The 21558-nt window shown below is 46.1% G+C and overlaps 1 protein-coding gene across 1 annotated transcript in view; it reads right to left on the reverse strand.

The window, feature by feature from the left end:
- POU2AF1 (POU class 2 homeobox associating factor 1) overlaps window positions 1–20718 on the reverse strand; it is a 27236-nt gene extending 6518 nt beyond the window's left edge. Inside the window, exons 1-2 of the mRNA XM_023208206.2 lie at window positions 20303–20718; window positions 59–189 (exon numbers count right to left, since the gene is read on the reverse strand). Coding sequence (XP_023063974.1) covers window positions 59–189; window positions 20303–20318 — 147 coding nt within the window. The 5' untranslated portion in view covers window positions 20319–20718. The remainder of the gene's footprint in view (window positions 1–58; window positions 190–20302) is intronic.
- Window positions 20719–21558: the final 840 nt, after the last annotated feature.

The raw sequence follows: 21558 nt of genomic DNA on the forward strand, positions 1-21558 counted from the left end.
CACCTCTCACACACACATTCTCTCCCACACACTCAGCCTCTCACACACACACTCTCACCGCCGTAGGTGCAGGCGCTGCCCCGCTGCTGGCGTGACCTCGCTTCCTCCTCAGCAGTTCCTTCACTGGCTCCTTCACGCGGACGCCCTGGTATGGCCGGGCCGGGGCGGGGGCTTGCTCTGGAGCTGTGGCTGTGAAAAGCAACGTCCCTGGAGCCCATGGTCCCTCTCAGACGAGCCCGCACCCCAAAGTGCTCATTTCCTCATGGATCTGCCTGCTCCCCTAAGTCGTGCTTGAACACAGGGAACCACGTGACACTTCCTAGACTGCTTCTCCCAGTATTGTCCCTCCTCCTACTCCCAAACCTTCTGTAGGCCCCCTGCACCCAGACAACGAAGGCCCAGCTCCTTATTCTAGAAGTGGGCAGCCTTCAGAGTGAGATCCGAACCCATTTTTCTCACCACTTTGCACGCTGTCTACTACACAAACCCTGACTCCAACCAGAAGGTCTGTCTGTGTTCTCTGCGTGTTCCTGCGTGTCTCACCTCCTCATCTGTGGCTGAGGTTTTCCACGGTCAGAATTCCCTCTCACTTCTTCCAACCTCTTGATTCTTGCTGACCCAACCCAAGTGCAGCCCTCCTGCCTGATCCCTGCAGCCTGAGGAATTTCCACATTCTATAGCCTCTCAAACATTTCCAGATCTGATTAGTATTCATCAGGTGGCAGTAGGGGACAGCGGGAAGGGCAGGGACTCTGAGCCAGATGGCACAGGCCTCAAATCCTGCCCCTGCCACCACCTCGCTGTGTGTTCCTAGGCAAGTACTAAACCTCTCTGTGTCTCTTAATCTTCAGTTTCTTTGTCAAAGGAATATTGAGAGAAGTTACCCGATGTGGCATATTGGTAGAACAGTATATGCCTCAAATAAACACAGCATAGACATTCAAAAAAGTTCAGTTATGTAACAGTTATTCTTTTTGATGGAAGTGTCTTATACCCACAACTAGATTATAAACGTCTCAAGGGAGTTCTTGTACCTTATTTCTCCATATCTTCCCAGTGGCATGCCCTTCCGTTTTAAGCTCAGTTGATACTTATTGATTAATCGATTGGGTGATTCTTTAAGACATGCTGCCATTTGTCTTCCCTTCACCTCTCCTACATCTTTAGGATGAAGGCAAGTGGCTCCCAGGTTCTCAGTGACTTCCACGGCATGGGACAGTTACCCAAGGGTGATCCATGTGCCCTGGGGCCAGACAGTGTCCACCTGCTGCTGAGGGAAGGTTTCCTTCCCCTCTTGCTATCAAAGCCAGGAGACCAAAGCATTGACCCAAGTAAGAGCCAGTGCATAGGGCCCTTCCTGGCCTGGGAGAGCAACTGAAAAGCAGCCGTGGCTGGGAAGCGACAAGCTGTCCACCTAGACAGCCTGTGGCCTAGGGGCCCTGGGCTCTCAGAGAGCAGGCCTGGGTAAGCCAAGAAATACTAGCCCTTAGGACTTCCACAGGGAGCCCATTATTATCCACCGATAAGGGCCCCAGGGACCTGGGCTCTGAATCAAAGTCCCGGAAGCCTAGGTATCTATCTGTTAAACCCGGATCTCCAGCGCTGCCCTGTTTGAACTTTGCTCAGTAAATACCCAGCTGATAAGGTCCCATGCCTGACTCGGCACCAGACCTCCCTCCAGGCTCCAGCCACGAGGGAGGCCTGGCCTTGAGGCCCAGAAGGCAGAGAGAAGCTTGGGCAACAGGAAGTGGGAAGTGAGCCCCAGGGGCAGATGACGGGAGTCAGGAATCCCAGTATCTCAGGTGGACTTCAGACCCATCCTCCAAGGTCCCTCAGCTGGCCAGGTAGCAAATCAACCAGGAAATGATGCAATATGCAGGTACAGGTCCTGCTCTGGGAGAGTCTGATTCTAGGGGGCTGATATGGGCCTAGAAATCTGTATGTATAAAAATCTCTCTTGGGAGGCTGAGGTGGGTGGATCACAAGGTCAGGAGATTAAGACCATCCTGACCAACATGCTGAAAGCCCGTCTCTACTGAAATACAAAAAAATTAGCCAGATGTGGTGGCAGATGCCTGTAATCCCAGTTACTTGGGAGGCTGATGCAGGGGAATCACTTGAACCTGGGAGGTGAGGTTGCAGTGAGCCGAGATCGCACCATTGCACTCCAGCCTGGCAACAGAGTGAGACTCTGTCTCAAAAAAAAAAAAATCTCTCAGGTAATTCTGAAAATATACTGGGATTACAACCGCTGATAATTCATTCCTAATTTAACATAAGCATCTCCCGATAATATCCCAATAGCAGTTTCATTATCCTTATTTTAACTTCTCCTGTCTGAACAAGAGATCTCTGCTGGTGTTCATTCATTCTTTCAAATATTTCTAGTGCCTAAGAGTACAGCGCTGAGCAGGACCCATGCAGTTCCCCCCCACGCGGATCCTGCAGTCTAATGGGGAAGACAAGCAACAAAAGTTACCAGCAGATGAATGTGTCACAACTTGTGAAATTCTGGCTGCCATGGGAGTGTCTAGCCGGGGAACCAGCCTGGTTCTGTGCCCCGGGGCCACCAGTGCACCTCCACCTTTGCTCTGAACACCAATGACCGTAGACTTGAGAGCCACACCTACCTGTATTCGAATCTGGGCTGTCACTTACTGGTGGAAAGTTCTTAGATTTATTTAATGTCTCTAGACTTCAATTTCCTCATTTGTAAAACGGGAATAATAATTCTTCCCTCACACAGTGGTTGTGAGGATTAACCGAAATAATACATGGGGAGCTCCAAAGGCCATGTCTGGCATAGGGTAGATGCTCGATACATGTTTTAATTCTCTTCCCTCTGGCCTTTTCCACCTTCCTTTTGGGGAGATATTATGTCAGACAGCTCTTCCTCCTACTGAGGCTAACTTATGGTAACACGCGTCGTATTTCCCTCCACTACCTTCTAATGAAACTCACAATTCTTAATCCATTTACAGCTGTCTCATCTATAAAGTGAGGATCATAATGGTATGTATGTTGTAGGGTAATTTAAGAATTGCATGTGAAGTGTTTGGAATAGAGTTTGGCACAGAGCATTTAATACATGTGCGCTCCTATTATCATGAGTATTAGTAGTAATATTCCTTTCCCACATCTGAGGAGAGATACCAGGTGCCCCCCAGGTCTGAAGGGATTTCTCATTCCTTCAGCTGTTTCTAAATGACATGGTTTTAGTCCCCCCACCTTCCTTCTGGGTGAGTCACTCTTGCACAAGTTCCATTTGCCACTTTCCCTACTGCTGGGTGGTGCCCAGGGATGACCACAGGCCCCAGGTACGATTTGACTTGCCAGCAAACAGGGCACCTGCCCTCCCACACTCTGCTCACTCTTTCTCAGGCTCACCCCATGGCCACATCAGCATTTTTGGTTTTAATCTTTGTGAGTACATAGTCAGTGTATGTATTTATGGGGTACACGAGATATTTGGATACGGGCATGCAATGCATACTCATCACATCCGGGTAGATAAAGCACCCGTCCCCTCAAGCATTTGTCACTTCTTTGTGTTATAAACAATCCAATTACGCTTTCAGTTATTTTTAAGTGTACCATGAATTATTGTTGACTATAGTCACCCTGTTGTGCTATCAAATACTAGACCATATTCATTCTATCTAACTATATTTTTGTACCCATTAATCATCCCCACTCCTACTCCCCCTGCTGCCCTTCCCAGCTTCTGGTAGCCATCATTCTACTCTCTATCTCCATGAGTTCAACTGTGTGAAGTTTTAGTTCCCACATACAAGTGACAGTATGAGAACTGTGTCTTTCTGTTCCTGGCTTATTCCCTTCACATAATGTCCTCCAGTTCCATCCATGCTGTTGCATACATCAGTTCTGTTCAGTCATATCCTGCAATTCACACTTGTCTTCAGTTGGGTTCCCAGCTATCCCTTAGGCATAAAGTACAGTCTGAGGCATTGTGTACTCGAAAGAAATTTGGGAAATGGGGTTACTTGGGGGGCTGAGCACTGTGGTCACCCTCTTAATTCAGCTGAGGGACAAGAAGGGCTCAATCTCATATGCACATAGCTCAGACCATCTCAGAGACAGGTGTATGGCTCAGCCCCCTCTCGTTTGCATGTACACTTCTGAGGAAGGGCTCAGAGACCTGCTGGTCCCAGTCCCTCCCAGAAAGTGGACACACCACACACTTGGCTGGAAAGGGACCAGCTGGGCACTTCCAGGATCTTGTCAAGAGAGGGCTTCCTGCCTCCCACTGTTTCTAAATCAGTTAACAAAGAGCGCTTGGCAGAGGTGCTGTGGACAGAGAGTATCACCCTTTAATGTCTGGACTTCCTTGGAACGCAGTGTCAACAGGTGTGCCCTGGCACAACAGACCATATGTGGAGCAATCTCTAAGTCCCCACCTCTTCCTATTGCCGTTGCTGGACTCCCACAGCTCCCAAGGGTCTCCTGACTGCCCGGCATGTGTCCACAGTCAGCTGCCAAGGAAACCTGTAACTGACTCCAACTGAGCAGGTAAGAGGGAGGGTGCTTCTCAGAGTGACTTTGTAAAGTGCTCATGAAATATCAGAATCTGAAGCCTCAAGATGATTCCAAAGGAGCCCAACACCCAAGTGTTTTTGCAAATTGAAACTTGTAGTTGGTACCTTTCACACCAACCTCTGTGCAGCAACAATAAACATTTTTAATTCCACAGTAAACACTGAGCTCCCTACTGCCACCAGCATGAGAACTGAGCCCACAAATACAAATTTGGGAGAGGAAAAAAGTGTGTCTAAAATCACGATTGCCTCCCCTTGGAGCGCCCGGATCCCTGAATTAACTTTAAAACAACTAAATTGTAGTACGTAAAAGAAATATTTTTAACTTTTTAAATAAATTTCTTAAAATAATAATAATACATCCAAAGAAAATAAACCAGGAGATTGAAATAATAAGATAGAAGCCCAATTTCCCAAAGTCGAGTTCTCCAGAGATTTTAATAAGCCCCTGACTAACTTGTAGCTCCAGGTAGTATAACCTCAAAGCCTGAAGCTTTCTCACCATTAATCCTGTGGTCTGAGGGCCTTTTAAGTCTCCTGTGTGTATCCAAGAGTCCATCATAGAGGAAAATCTTTCCACCTTAGCATGAGCCTCTCAGCCCTGATTGGAAATCTCCTTTTTCGGGCTGAGAGGTTCACCATGTTGCCTTTCTATACCACTGGAAGTCAAACCAATGGAGTCTGAGGAGGAAAAAATCATTTACAGAAAAACCATCAATTTGGCCCCTATAAGGGCTTCCCTTTTCCAAAATGAGCAATGAAACAAAATCTGTAGGTATAAAAAGTCAGCAGAGAGTATTTCAGTTCCCCCTGCAACGTACCCAGACATGCTCTACATCACAAAAATAAGAGTCCTGCAGCTGCCGTTCTGCTGGAGAGTGCAGAGCATGAAAACTCAAGCAAACTGGTCACCTCAGCCAGCAACCTGGCCGCATGTGGACATTTGTGCCTGCTTTGCACCAAGCTAGGAACATACGGAGTGTCCTGATTTAAATAAATATGGTTCTCCAGTTCCTTGATGAAAGTATAATAAAATATCACCCAGGAAATACGCAAAATTGTCAGCACTTGTTTATTTAATGACACCTTGCAAACCACATTCACACCACAGTGCAGGAGCTACTCATCTAAGGAGGTAAGTCCCTCCTGATGGCTCTGAGTTAAGCAAACGCCTGGGGCCTGGTCAATGGCAACTTCTCTTCTGGGGCAACTTTAAGACAGCCCATGTCAGAAGCCAGTCATTCCCTAAAACAGCCTCCAAGGCACCCTTGAGAGAAGGCCCTTCTCCCAGCCATTGTCCTCTTGTGACATCCCACGAGCTGCCAGGGCCAGGCACTAGGGTGGACAACAGTTAAGACAGTTGCTCTGATGGTGTGGTGGGCTGCAGGATAAGCATGCATTTCCGTCCCACCATCTCACCTACTGAGAGTACTCTCCATTCACAACTGACTGGTTGAACCTTGAATCAGCAAGGCAGCACCACAGTGAGGGATGGAGCAGAGGAGAGGAATGTATCTTTCCTTATTAGATCAAGGCTTGAATCTGGAACTGCCCATCTGATCTAGGATAGGAATAACACGGGAATAATCTGTAGTTAGGTAGCTGGAGGAGGCAGCTGGATATCCAGTTGTTTGTTCCTTGATTTAAGCATTATCTAATTTGGGCTTTTCAAGACCAAAGAGAGCCTTATGAAAAAAATAACTTTTCCTGAGACCATCATGTAAGAACCACTTTCTTGGAGGATGGACTCTTCAGACCCCAGCATTAGTTTTGTATTTGGGGTCAGACCCAACTGCCCGAGTTCCAAGGCTCATGGTAGCCTGGGGTGCAGCCTACATGAGTGAGAGTAGCCCTAACAATGGATTCATGAGCGACATCACGGACAGTCAAGAGGAGCTTTCTGGATAATTCTCACCTTTACTAACCAGTGGCCCTCATGATACAAGGGATTCCTTTATGAAGGACATTGGAGAAAAGGAGTGGTTTTTAGTATCAAGCCTGAGAAAGAAGTCACTTGGTCAATTTTTTAGGAACTTACCTAAAAAACAGGTAAACCTGGTAGCCACACAAGGCCATTTTGAAAGATAAAAACTCCTAGCCCAGAAGGACATGTGACACACTGTTAATAGTGACACATTATTGATCACTCTAAGTAACCACTGGAAATATCTTCTGCTATTGAATCTTCAGGGTGTGTTTTGTTCTTCTCAGACCCACTGAGAAGAAATACAATTTTCTCTTTATTTGTAGCAAAACTAATGAACAATAGGAATTCAAGACTATTGCCAACAAACTTGCCCTGGCTTCTAACTGAAAATCAAGTCACAATAGTTGCTGGCACCTGTCACTTTCACATAAAAAATTCTTTACATTTCATAGAAGAATTAGCTGGGTGCCGTGGCAGAAGCCTGTAATCTCAGCTACTCGGGAGGCTTAGGCAGAAGAATCACTTGAACCCAGGAGGCAGAGGTTGCAGTGAGCCGAGATCGCACCAGTGCAGCCTGGGCGACAGAAGCGAAACTCTTGTCTCCAAAAAAAAAGAGTTGTTTACATTTTCATGTAAAGAATTTTGTTTGTGCTTGTGGTCCAAGGACTTCTAGAGAACATTAACTCCAGTTGGCTAAAGGATTATTCATATCTTTAACTGAAACAGTGATGTGGATGCTTTTCTTACGGTGACGGTCTGAGTCAAAGTTTTCAAATTTGTTCCTTCCATTCATGGACAATGGCTGATATTTTTCCAAACAGGAAGAAAGAAGTTGGGTTTTGGTAAAAGGTTGAACTTGACACACTACACAAAGGCTTTCCCACTCATTTACACTACATTGTAGTTTACCTTTTGTTGTTGTTGTTTTTTAATGTAGGCCAACAAAGAAATCCCATATGCATGTAAACGCAGGCTTTCCATTCACTAACATTTGAGCTGAGAGGACCCTGCAGCCAGGAAATACAAACACGTCACTCATATATCCTGCAATCTGGATGATACCCAAGACAGAGGAGAAAAAGACAGCAGGGGGAAAATGGTGGCTTTAAAGGTGACTGGAAGACATGAGAGAAAGGGGAACCACAATTGAAGTACAATTTGATGTTGCCTGCAAGGCTGCTGGACAGCCAAGGAATAAGTTGTAATATCTTGCTTGGTAGGCTGGGATGCCTTTATCAGATCACAAAGATGGTGGCTGACCTCACATTCTCTGGTCTGGGTGGAGAAGATAAAGGAACAGACAGTGGCATGTGCCCTCCCTGTGTCCCCATTCTAAAAGACTATTCCTTCCCATCAGCCCCAAAGAGCTCACTCATTAACCATAGGAAGGTCCCCTGGGAAAGGCTGAACCAGGGGCCACGGTCATTGAGCATTTCCCCAGACCTAGGCAAGCCACCAGGACCTAGAAAGAGCAGCCCTGACAACGGGACCCAGGGGACACTCTTAAGGTATGTTGGGGGTGACAGCAGAGGGTTGTTCAGTCTTAGAGCCACAGAGCAGAGCCCCAGACCAAAGTAGTCTAGGGGCCGAGTGATTCCTACTGAACGGACGTCATAGCCAGCAGGGAATGGACCCCCGGGGCAGTCACACAGAGATCCTTCTAGGTTGTGTTAGGCTGAAGTCAAGAGCCCACTGACCCACAGAAGACCACCCATCTCCACCAAGCTCAGACCTGAGCATTTACACCCTGAGGCCTCAGGACTACCTGGATTGTCCCTAAACTTCGGGTGTCTCGCCCCACAACCGCAGGTGGGGGCAGCCAAAGGCCTCAAGTGCAAGAAGTTTCCACGTGGCAGCAGCCCTCTAACCCTTGCCCTTACAGGCATGACTCCCAGGGATCCTTTCCCCGGCACTCTCCGTACCTTCCACACCACACCTCCCTTCCTCTGAGCCTCCTGCAGATCAGGTCAAGCACAAAAGGCTACCCATTCTCTGTTCCCAGGGACTCAGGTCTGTTGAATGAATGGGTGGCAAAGGTCCATGTGTTTCCTGGTCACATTCTTAACTCTCGGGAACTCTGAAATCACCACACTCCTATTTGCATGATGTTCCATAGAGATTTTGACGCTAACGATTGCAGATGGGGCCTCACTACAACGTATTCCTCTTCCCCTCCCTTCCTTTACCGAGAAGGAAAGTGACGCTCAGAGATGTTCAGTGACTTGCCTGAGGACTACACTTGTAAGTAACAGTGTCCTCAACTAAGCCCAGGACCTGTGATTCCGGGTGCAGTCCACTTCTGCCTCACTGCCTGCCTCGTCCCTGCCCGGGCAAGTCCCGTTTATTTCTCTGAGTGACACTGCAGGTCAATCGTCAAATGATTCCTGGCCCCGTCCTAACCCTCCTTGCTCCAGTTAAAGTCTGGGCTTGGACTACCCTGATCCAGTCTCCCTCGATTGCCAATTTCCCCAAGAAATGCTGTTGCCCAGCCAAGAGAGGAAAGATCAGTCCACGAGAACCTTGTCAGCAGCCTTCTCACATGAGGAGTGACGAGAACTGAGAGACCCAAACAATTCCCCGCAAGGTTTTATTTTTGGTATTTTTCGACTGAAATGACAGCGGACAGGTCCACCTGAGAAAGCAGCTGCATCTGCCTGCCTTTTACAGAAACTGGGGTCACCAGAGCAGAAAGGGTTCCCACCGCAGATACACTGTGTCCCAGGGTAGGGGACAAGACCAAGAGACCCCTGGCAGAGCATTCACTGAGCAAGTACTTGCTGAGCAGAATAGATGAGGTTCTTGCCCTCTTGGAGCTTACAGTCTAGCCTAGTGGGGTACACAGAGTTTAATCAAATAATTGCACAAACAAATTTAGAATTACAAACTGTGACAGAGTTGCATCTGCCTCAGAACTGAAGTGGTTCTGGCTTGTTTGGATAGTTTCCACCTACACCTGGTTTAGTAAGGCTTGAACAAGCAGCAAATTGGGGCCCCAAGTCTGTAGAGACTATAGAGAGGAGAGTGCAAGAGATATGACTGTTCTGTCTCCAATGCAGAGGGGCTGGTCTGGGGCCAGAGACTCAGGCCACACCATGAGCAGACCCTTGTCCCAGACACTCTAAGTGACAGGTCCTGAGTGAATCCTAAGGGTGTGTCACTAGCTGGTCCTATCCTATCTTGGCTGATTGGCCCACCAAGAGAAGAGGAGTCCAGGGAACTCGGATTCTAAGATGGAAATCAGCAGGTTTCAGAGCTTCCATGCTGAGTCTCGAGTGTGACTTGCTAAGATTCAGCTTTGCAGAGGCTTTTTGTGCCAGGCTAGAGCTACCCTTGATGAAGTCATAACCTGCCTCCATCTAATTGAGGGCACTCTTCAAGTGGGAGGAGAAGAAGGACGCAGTGCAACACTAAAATCCTTGTCATTGAGAAGCAGTGTGGTATAGTTTGGGACTAGACCTAGTTTAGAAAGTCTGCTATGAAGACTATACTTTCAGGGATCATTTCTATAGTTTGTTTAGAAAGTCTGCTATGTTGTTTATCACCTGTGTGACTCTTGGCAACTCACTTAACCAATGTGTGCCTCAGTTTCCCCATCTGCACAATGAAAGTAATAATATCCATCTCAAAGGGTTATCATGAGAACTGTAGGAGATTAACACACTGAAACACCTGGTGCATAATGCGCTCCCAACAAACAGGCTTTTCTCCTTTGATCTCAGCCAACAATGCATGGCCCATCTGTCATCGGAGAAGTAGCCTTGGCACAGTGACCTAATTTGCCCCCATTCAGCTACATCCTGATACTGAATGTCTCTGTCTTCAGCATACCCAGGGCCTTCTGCTGCCGGCAAGGCCTGTCTCTACCTGCCTTCACTGCGCTCCTGGAATTCATCTCTCAGGTACCTGGAATCCCCAGGCAGCAGGATACCCCTACTTAGGAGACAGGGAGGCCAATGATGCTGCAGAGAGGCTGGTCAAAGACCTCACTTTCATACAGCAATCCTAGACAGGAGATGCCAAACCCTGGAGATGGCCTTTTATAAAAAATACCATGAGCTGAGCAGAAGACTTCTTTCTTCAGCAGTCACCAGAAGATTAGGTTTGCAGCAGATTTGAGTTTTTAAAGGATGACTTTAGAAATGAAGACCTTGGATATTTGTGAATGGTAGTGATTAGGCTGCAGACAGAGTATGATGGCATTCCTTTGTCCTGACCTCAGATGCAGCCCCTTAAGGAACCTATACTTATCGCCTAAAGGCCAGGGACACAGTTGTGGCTGAGGCTATGTTGTAGATACTCCTTCAAGGGGGCTAGAAACCTAGGAGCACATATCGCATATGGAATAGAAATGCGGCAATGGGCAAGGGAGGGCTCTTCAGTGCCCATACATGGGAGTTTGATCACCTTGTAGAGTGAAGCAGATTCCTGGATTACACATTTGGCATTGCCTCAGCTTTGCTGAGAGTGGGGCATCAGAAGGAGAGAGAAAGGGCCTAAAGAGAGCTCCAGACCTACCATCCCAGATCAGAAGGTGAATGAGGAGAGTCCACCTACCCCAGTGGCCACCCCAATTCTATAACAAGGCAGCACCCCAGTGAGGGATGGAGCAAAGGAAAGGGCTGGCTCTTTCCTTATTAGATCAAGGCTTGAATCTAGAATTGCCCACCGAGCTAGGATGGGAATAACCTGTGGTTAGGCAGCTGGAGGAGGCAGATGGATATCCGATTTTTTGTTCCTTGATTCAAACAATATCTAATTTTGGCTTTTCAAGACCAAAGAGAGCTTTATTGAAAAAAATTAACTTTTCCTGAGACCATCATGTAAGGACCACTTTCTTGGAGGGTGGACTCTTCAGACCCCAGCATTAGTTTTGTATTTGGAGTCAGACCCAACGGCCCGAGTTCCAAGGCTCATGGTGGCTTGGGGTGCAGCCTACGTGAGTGAGAGTAGCCCTAACAATGGATTCATGAGAGACAACACGGCCGGTCAAGAGGAGCTTTCTGGATAATGTTCAGCTTTACTAGCCAATGGCTCTCATGATGTAAGGGATTCCTTTAGGATGGACATAGGAGAAGGGGAGTGGTTGTTAGTATCAAGCCTGAGAAAGAAGTCACTTGGTCAATTTTTTAGTTCTAAAATATTAGCACTGGGAAGAAAATCCAAAGATATCTAGGCTAATATCTATAACATTTTTGTTACAAACTCCCTTATTCAAATCTAGTGTAGAACTTCAGTATAAGAATAAAAATGGTGCAGTTTTGGGGGAATATCTGGAGCTCTGATTGCTCATGTTCCCTCACATTTCCCTGCCGTTCTCACTCTGTTGGCACCTGCATGCACCACAACTATATTCCAGGGTTCTTCAGATCACAGCTGGATCCCCCTGACCTGGCCAATCTACCCCTCTTTTTAGCAAGATCCCTGCTAGCTGGTTAGAGAGAGTGGCAGTGAGTGGCTGTGAAACATGTTGCATTGGTCTTCATCAAACTTTGAAGCTGTGGAAACTATGTGTTCAGTCTTTGTGGGTCTCTTGTGAATAAGGAGGGGGTAAATTCCTAAAAAAACTGACCAGTGCTAATATCTTATGTCCTAAGATACATCTGCACACTCCAGGATCTAAGCCAGAAGTCTGATTACCATGTATTCTTCAGGATCCAAACCCATTCTGTATGTTCCATGACACCTTTCCTGATTCCATTGTCCCCACCTTCTGCTGAAGATCATTTATTTCATTGGTTGGTTTCTCTAGCTGGAAATAATTCCATTATTGGATGGATGCCTAGAGGGATGCATACCTGCATGGGATGATGAATAGATGGTTGATTCTCCTTCTATTCCTTTCCTTCCTGAATTGGTGTGCCTTTCATCTAACATTAAGACTTGCTCCTATTGTCAACTCTCTTGCCTCTCTTCTTTCCTTTCCTTTCTGTCACCTCAACGTTTCCTAGTCCTGGAAAGTTTTAACAACGTCCTGTATGCTTGCTCTCTTCCAGTGAAACGTATGGCTCTTTTTAGTGGATTAAAAAGTAATTCAATTTAAGACTGGTCAAATCCTTTTTTGTCCCAGCACCTGGTCTGAGAATGATTCTGGTTTATAATTTTTTGGTGACCAGCTCTTCCCAGAAAGTGGTACTAATGAAACTGTTACTAAGAAAAGGAGGCCACACATTGTTGTTTCAGTTTTCGGTATCTATTTCTTGCATATTTCAAGTGTCATTCTGCTCACAACTAGATTACAAACACTCAGTCCAATCTTGTGAATTAAAAAAACAAACACAAGTTTGGCAGTCAGTACAAGCCTTGCCGCCACCCTACCTTACAAGGTCGGTAGGAAAATTATGACCCGAGTTCCAAGTTTGATCACAGAATGGTCAGATTAATCATCAGAAGTAACCCTGATCACTAACCCACTACAAGTTGTAAGACTGGAGATATGTGGCCTGCCATTTCACAAGAAATGCAGAATTCAGAAGACATACAAATTGTAATCTAAAATTAGGCGGCATAACCTTTGTCTTCAGAGGTAGATTGTGACAGAATGGGAAAATAATAACAGCAACTAATATTTATTGAGTGTTTACTTAATGCCAAGCACAGCAGAAAACCCCTACCATAATCCCATAAAGTAAGAGTCACACCCCTGGTGCATACCTATAAAGAAATGGTGGCAGAAGGAGGAAAGCGTCACACAACCAGAAAGGCATAAACCTAGGACTCAAACTCAGATCCACCTGCCCCAGAAGCTAAACTGTAACTACTAAAGGCAAAGAAAGAACAGAAGTGTCACTCTAACACAAAGTTAAACCCTACTCTCTACATCTTACTCTCCATACTCCACCTAAACATACACACACACACACACACACACACATGCGCGCGCAGATATGAAGGAGCAATCCGACTTTTCCAAAGTCTAGAAAGTTCAGAGTGAAGGAAGTGCCAAGGAGACAGAAGCCTTGGCTCCCAGCAAAGGCCGCCTGCCACATCGGGCTCTCTACTAAAACTGCCCAGAAAACAGTAGGGCTGGGTTATTTGGGGGCAAACTCTAGGTCCTTCTCTGAACCTTTTATTGTAGCTAAAATGTCTTCAAAGAGTCCCCCAGAGGAGGCACAGCAGCAAGCAGAGACCTTGTTTTCTTCAACAAGTAAGCTGAAGTAAATGTTAAACAATCAAAATGGGTTCTCATGGTATGAACTACCATCTGCAGGCCTCATTTTGCCATTGGTCCCTTATCTGACATGGAAGGCCTGTGCTTTCACCAGGAGTACCTCCTAAGCACTGTGAGAGAGACAGGCACTGTGGCAGGGAGACAGGACAGCTTAGCAGGCCAACACTTGAAGTCTATTCAGTTGAATTTTGCTTTGTGGGAGAGTTACTAACTTAATCTTCATGATTCAGTTTCCTCATCTATAAAATGGACCTTACAACAGAATCTGCTTCATGGAGTTTTCATGAGGATTACATGAGATAATGCACTCAACATATAGTGAAGACTGGCAGTTGTTACACTCAACATCTGCCTTCCCTTCCTTTCTAACAACCCCTGCATTATGGAGGGTGGCAAGGTGCCCAGTTAAACAATTATGCTGTTCTCCCTTGTAGATAGAAATGGCATCAGATGTCAGCAGAAGTTGTGTGTTGAGGAGGGAGAAGGGGCAGCATTTGGGAGGCATGATCTTTTGCTGTTCCCTTTTCTTCTTCTTTCTTGTCCGAAGATGTGATGATCACAGATGTGATGGCTGGAGTTACAATGGCAACTGTGAAAAAACCTTGAGGACAAGAGCCACATGCCAGGGACAGCAGATTAGAAAGACAGAAGGAGTGTGGGATGATGTTGGCACCGTGAGACTCCATACGATCCTGAACACTGTACTGTGTACTTCTTTTATGTGAGAGAAAGGACACCACTGTCTTACTTAAATCTATGTTATTTCAGGTCTCTTCACCAGCAATCAAATGTAATTCAGACTGATCCAACAGAACATTTTGTATACTGCATAGCACCAAATAAGTTCTCCATCCCCCAAAGATGTTTGTTTATCACTGATAAAAGTATTGAGCCTTCTTCTGCTCTTAGTAATGCCCAGAGGTTTATTAGAAGCCATCCATTTCAACCTCCAGGTCAGCAGTTCTCAGCCTTCCCCCCTGGGAGGCATTTGCAGCTCCCCTCTGATGCCCAGGACAATTGAATCAGAAGCTCTAGGTTGAGATCCAGGCATCTGTGTTTCTTAAATCTCCTCAGAGAATTCCAGTGTGGCCAAGGTGGAAAAACACTACCCTAAGTAGATATAAGAATCCCATCTATTAAATTAAGGACTTCTGATTTAAAACGTGTATTTATTTTTTATATAAACACTCAGGAAAACTCAGCAATTAGAGCTGGAAAAGAACCTCAATCAAGTTCAATCTCTAGGAAAATTAGCCAGGAAAAGGCAAGTCCAATCCAACACTAGAACATCTGAGACCCAAAGTGGTTAGGTGGCTTGCTTAAGGTCTCCCACCTAATTATCTTTAGAATGGAAAGTAGAACCCTGGCTCCTGCCTTCAAGGACAGCGCTTTGTCCCCAGCATCACACAAGCAGGACAAGAGTGTTTCAGAGAAGGCCTCCCCATCCCAGGTAGGCTCACTTTTGTCAAGCAGTTCTACAAACACGAGAAAACTAGAGTGTTACTAAGCATTTCATAAAGGTGAGAATTATGTTAATGTTCATAATCAGTTAGCCAACTTTGGTTTGGTTGGCTCAGAATAAGAAATTGGTGGACATCCTCATTAAGAGGGAAAATAAACTACTTTAGAAAGATGTCAAAGGGGGAAAAAACACTTACTTTGTATGGGAAAGTTAAAAGCAAACATTTACAAGACTTCCTTATGAATTAAATGTCCACACATTTAATGAACAAGTGTAGGCAAACTTGATTTTTTTTTTTTTTTTTTTTTTTTGGTTCCTCATGAAAGAACAGAATTTCAAGTGTGAATTGGAAGAGAGCTTTCAAAACTTCTGAGTCAGTAACTTTGAGGACAAATCTGGCATTTTCTTTAGTAAATAAATGTAAGGGACAGTAAGTAAAATATCCATCAAGAGCATCATCTGCTCTTCTACCAATTAAATCTGCGTGTTTGGTTGACGTTTGTCCTTTATTTCACCTCCAGAAGGTGCATGTGAATTCGTGTCTCTCTTTTGGATTCTACTTGCCCTTAACAGCAAGAACTGATTAATTGGCCAGGTGTGGTGATTCACACCTGTAATCCCAGCACTTTGGGAGGCCAAGACAGATGGATCACTCAAGGTCAGTAGTTCGAGACCAGCCTGGCCAACATGGTGAAACCCCATCTCCAATAAAAATGCAAAATTAGCCAGGCATTGTGGCATGTGCCTGAAATCCCAGCTACACAGGAGGCTGAGGCAGGAGAATCGCTTGAATTCGGAGGCAGAGGTTGCAGTGAGCCGATATGGCACCACTGCACTCCAGCCTGGGCGACAGAGCAAGACTCCATCTCAAAAAAAGAATTGCTGAATCAATGGAATCAACTTGGTAAGAAGTAAAGGTGCTCACTAGGCTTATTAAATAAGCAAAGGTTGTAACATAGAATAGAAATATTAGAGGTTGTCCAGAAACCTAAATTACTTCTCATTATATCTTGTGCTTAAATTTATGTGGGAGATAGGCTTCCAAAAATTATATGTATAGTACACATTTTACTTATCTTTAACTGCCTACCAAAAAATGTTGGCTCTTTATTGGAACCCGAGAGTAAACCTGAAGAGCAGAGGTCTATGTTGATGAGAATTTTAGGCCTCAATTTTTCTGTTTGCTAAATCTCTGCTCTGTTCAAGTTGTCTGAAAGCAAAGGCATATCCCTGACACAATAATTGGATACAATTTATTTCCTGTTTCAAGGTCAAGTCTACAGGACACCAAGACAATGAGCCAGTCCAAAGAAAATCAGTCAAGCCTGCCTTTCATTAGCATGTAGATCATTCCCTAATACAAACAACAACAATAAAAAGCAACTGTCCAATTTGTTCACTTTCTAACAAATGGAGTTCAGTTTATTACACACAGTCCTATCACTTTTAAGGAAGAAATTCAATTAAATCAATTTGGGGCATTGTGCAAATTATTTAATGAATTGGCTGCAAGTTTTATTTCCATTGGTGTTGGCATTGTACAACTCCAGGATACTGACTATCTTAAGGAAATGAATGCCTGAAGAACCAAGCAAATCATCTCAGACCAGAGGTTGACAATGTTTTACTATAATAAGCCAGAAAGTAAATATTTTAGGCTTTGTATGCTGCACAGTCTCTGTCACAACTACACAATTCTGCCGTGTAGCAAAAGCAGCCCTAGACAATATTCAAATGATAAACATAGCTGTGTTCCAATAAAACTTTATTTACAAATGGGGTGACAAGGCCTGATTTGGCACAGAGGCCATAGTTTGCAGACCCCTATTTTAGACCCTTGGAAAACTTTGCAATATCCTATCACCCAAGAATATTTAGACTGTGGCTTTTTTATTTTATTTTATTTTATTTTTTTGGAGACGGAGTCTCACTCCGTCTCCCAGGCTGGAGTGCAGTGGCGCCATCTCAGCTCACTACAAGCTCTGCCTCCCGGGTTCATGTCATTCTCCCGCCTCAGCCTCCCGAGTAACTGGGACTACAGGCGCCCATAGACTGTGGCTTTTTAACTATTCTAATCAAAGTGTGGAAAAGGATATACGAATTTAACATAACACTGATCACTCAAGATGGGCCCACAGAAGGTTTCCAGGATGGAAGGTACTAACTCACCACTATCACTACTTATCAGGAAACTTGTTATCATTTTACCTACATTCTCTACTTTAATTCTCACAAAAACCTTGGGAGGCAGAATTAGAATTCCCGCTTCCCAGATGAGGAAATGAATGGAAATTTCCTTCTCACAAAGAAAGAACTAAGTTGCACAGCCGACTTTCAAACCCAGACCGGTCTCCCTCCAAGGTTCCTGCTATTTCCACTACTAGCTGGGGAGGGATAGTAATTCTTCACATCTACACCTGACCAGCAGGTCCAAGTCCAGAACCCAGGGGGAGAATCTACAGATGGAGTGACTTCTTCATCCAATTGGCCCATCAAGCAAATCTCACACCCATTGGTTGGGGCTTGAAGATTTCTACTTCTCTGTGCCAGCAGTTCTGGGCTTTGCTCTAATCTTAACCAAAAGCCAGGATTCACATTTAGTCCACAAACTAGGGTCATGGGCTAGGTAGGGAGGAGGTAACATTCTCAAAGTGAATGTTTTCTTAACCCTTTCCAGAACCCCATAGTACAGTCATTTCAGCTCATGCCTCGAGGGTGTTTTCTGAAAAAAGAAAGTGCCCTTTCAGCACTCTTGGTGTCTGATTTCAAACCCTGCCCTTCCACCGGGTGATTCTAAGTGGGCTGACATGTTGCCCTGTTTTTACTGATTTTCCCACAGGGTTTAGTCACCCAGGTGCCCTCTATACCACATACTTGGGTTCGGGCTAAGGGGATGGGTCCAGAGCCCAGGGTCTCTCCTACTTTTCCTTTAAGGCTTAAAGGACAATTCAAGATAATTTTGATTTGTGTTCATCTGAACATGGGGAAACATTCACCCCAGTTATTCCATTGATGAGCTTACAATGTGATCTCCCTTACAATGGAGTTTTGCTGTATCTGATTAGTCTCCAGAGTGTGAGCAGGAAGCATGCCCTCCAGCATCCCCTTTAAAAAAATTGGGGGATAGGCATGGTGACTCACACCTGTTATCCCAGCACTCGCGGAAGCGAGTGGATCACTTGAGTCCAGCCTGGACAACATAGTAAAACACCATCTCTACTAAAAATACAAAAAAATTACCTGGGTGTGGTGGCAGGCACCTGTAGTCCCAGTTACGAGGGAGGCTGAGACGAGAGAATCACTTGAACCCAGGAGGCAGAGGTTACAGTGAGCTGAGATCACACCACTGCACTCCAATCTGGGCAACAGAGCAAGACTCTGTCTCAGAAAAAAAAAAAAAAAACAACAAAGAAAAAGTCTGTTCATCTCTTAGAAGGAATTAGAAATGAAAAAATGTAGTACGGAACCAAGAGGGGAGAATATGGCAGATTGTGAATGCGGGGAAGCAACTCATATCTCAGAGGCTGAGAGGCTGATGTAGACAGAGCAATGAACACGACTTCAGTGGCACCTCACTTACTAAGGGTAGCTCCTCAGAGTGGGTATGATTTTTACCCCCACTTTACATACAAAAAATCTAAGGATTGAGAAAAAGGAAAGTGACTTGCTCATAGAAGGCAGGAGCTGAGGCAAAACTCCCTCCAGGGGCTCACACAAAAATCAAATGATGCAGCCCTAAGTGTAAGGACACACAGATGCTTAGGAGCCCCCAGTAAGGAGATGAATGCCCACCTGCTCTCATCCACAGAGGATTCACGACAGGGTCAGCTGCCATGGTCCCAGGAAGGATAGGCTGCCACTGCCCCATTGCCTGTTGGTAAGAGTTGTATGCCAACCATTCTTGAATATTCCTAGTTATCTTGGAAGGAGTCCATAACTCTCAAACCCAAATTAAAGTTCATTTCCCTTTATTTTTTTAAAAATGGATCTTACTGATACCAAACAATGGTGGGTCTTCACAATCTGAGAAATTTTGAAATCACTCTTCTGTGTTACTTGTTAATCAGCTTAATTCCAGAGAAATTTACATAAGATATAAAGCAAAGAGTAAATTGGTGATAAGGTGACTGTGTAACGTTTTAATCAATGAAGTTATATTTTCAGAACTTGAATGGATCCAATTGAGTATCTTTCCATAAAATAAAAATACTCCCTAATTTATCTTTTTCTGTAAATCTAGATTCTCTTATATTAAGTTTGCTTGAGGCACAGCGTACTTAAGTTAATTAAAAGGCATTTTAAGGAACTAAGAATCTTTAAGAGAAAGAGCAACTTTTGGTCATTCTTCTTGCTTGAGGAAGTATAGAACTAAGCCCCAATAAGGTTCAACTCTCAGAGGCTGATGAGTTGACTTCGTTTACCTTATGAAAAGAATGTTGTAAATAATCTGTATGATTTCAGTTATTAGTAAGGTAAGTCACTGTTTGGTCCACATAAAGAAAAATAAAGTTCACAGTTGTTCCATCCAACTCCAGGGATAAAAATCAAGGCCAAAGATAAACCCACTGCTCCCTTTGCAGTGGGATAGACAAGCCTTGTCACAGAAGGGGAAAGAGAATGACGAAAGGCAAGACAGTGGAGCGAGTGAGGACACGCTTCACCAAGCCAGGTCTCCACTCCTCCCAGGGTATCCACAGGAACAAGTCACGCCCTGACAGAAAGCTAAGTCACTCAGCTAGAAACAGGCCCAGGGAATTCAACAGCAGGCTGAAGAGCCACTACTTATGGAAATAAAGCCCCTCCTGTAAAGAACTGCATGGCTTTTCCCTCCAAACACCAAACCCATCCCACATCTAGCCTTTGTCGTGTGAATCATAAATTGCCCTTTCTTCACCACAGTGATTCATGCACAGAAGCGGAGGTACCCTGAGCCGTCCCACCTTGGAACACTAGTTCGTTCCCCTCCAGCCTGGAAAATCAGCATCACCTCTGACAGGCTGGTTTCTCCACCAGGCTCCATCCCGCCCACCTCCCCGCTCCCCACTCCCGGGCTTGGAACCTAGACCCCCTCCTCTCTCCCCCGTGACCCCATCTCCTCCACCACCAGCTCCCCAATTCCAGGCCAAGCTGTGATCGCCCGGCCCTGCTGGCACTGGCTTGGGTCTGACAGCCACAGCCAAACCACTTACGTTTTTGCCAGAGCATGGCCTGTGACAGGATGTTGCCTTTTCTCTTTGAAGCCGACAGTTTGGCTTCTTCAATGTGAGACCGGGGTGTGTTTTCCTCCAGTGGAGCCACCGCTTGCGCTGAGGCTGTTTCCTGGGCTTTTTAAAGGCCTGGGTTCCCGCTGCGTGGGCTGCGTCATCACATCCTCCCACCTCATGCACGGGTGCAACGTTTCTGCAGCCAGGCTGCCTGTCACCCCACTGTGCGCGCCCTAGAGGCCCCAGCCCAGAGTGCTCCGCACCCGGAGCCAGCCAGCTGGGACAGAGCAACAGCGCAGCGCGGGCAGCCATGGCCTGCACCGGCCCCACGGGGACCTGCTGGGTGTGAGTGTGAAGGTGGTGTGGAGCAAGCTGTGGGAACCCCGTGTCAAGCCCTCCCCAGGCCAGTGATGAGCCCAAAAGCTCGTCTGGAAAACCTTGGTCTTTGCACAGCGCCCATGCAGGCTTCCAGGCCACCAGGGCATGGGCAGGACTCAGCCTGCCATGGGGCCTGCACAGCGGGAAATGCGATTCCCAGGGGTCACTGGTTCTCAACTGGGAGGAAACACCTGTCATCTCTTCAAGCCTCAGTAAACAACCTCCTCATTCTTTTAATATTGCTTTTCTGTTTATTCCATTTTGAAACACAATAGCCCCTCCCCTCGCCCCCAGCCACCCCCAAAATGGCAAGGCTTAATCATGCTGAAATATGGGGGCGCTGGTTCTGATGGCGGCTATGCCCACAGAGAAGGAGGCCAACCCTCAGGGAAGAAAGGAGAACGTGCCCGTGCTCTTTGACTGGAGCTGGGCTTGTAGGCACAGGATGAACAGGGCCTCTCTGTGAGTGCCCAGCCACTGATAACAGGAAGCTTCTTGAAGTAAAAGTCATGGGCTCCCCGTCTGGAAGTGTAGGGGCTGTTGGCTACTGGCTCCTTCCCAGTTTGGAAGCCTTCTGCCACTGCATATCTGAGGTCCACATGCTCAGGCTCCAGGGACTCAAGTCAGTTTGGGGTCAAGACCCCTTGGCTATGACCCCTAGAGCTGGTGTGGGGCCTTGCTGCTCTGCCGTCCATACTGCCTCAGAGCCATCTTGCACCCCCTAGAGCTGATCATGCTGTCATCTGGCCTACAAAGCATTCACCTTCTCCCTTCGGTCACAGAGCTGGAGGCCTAGAAGGCCTCCCACAATCGAGCCTTTGCCTTCCTTTCCAGCCTCACCACCCACTGCCCGCCTACCACTG

The sequence above is a fragment of the Piliocolobus tephrosceles genome, chromosome 13 (genome assembly GCF_002776525.5).
Source record: "Piliocolobus tephrosceles isolate RC106 chromosome 13, ASM277652v3, whole genome shotgun sequence".
Lineage (NCBI taxonomy): Eukaryota > Metazoa > Chordata > Mammalia > Primates > Cercopithecidae > Piliocolobus > Piliocolobus tephrosceles.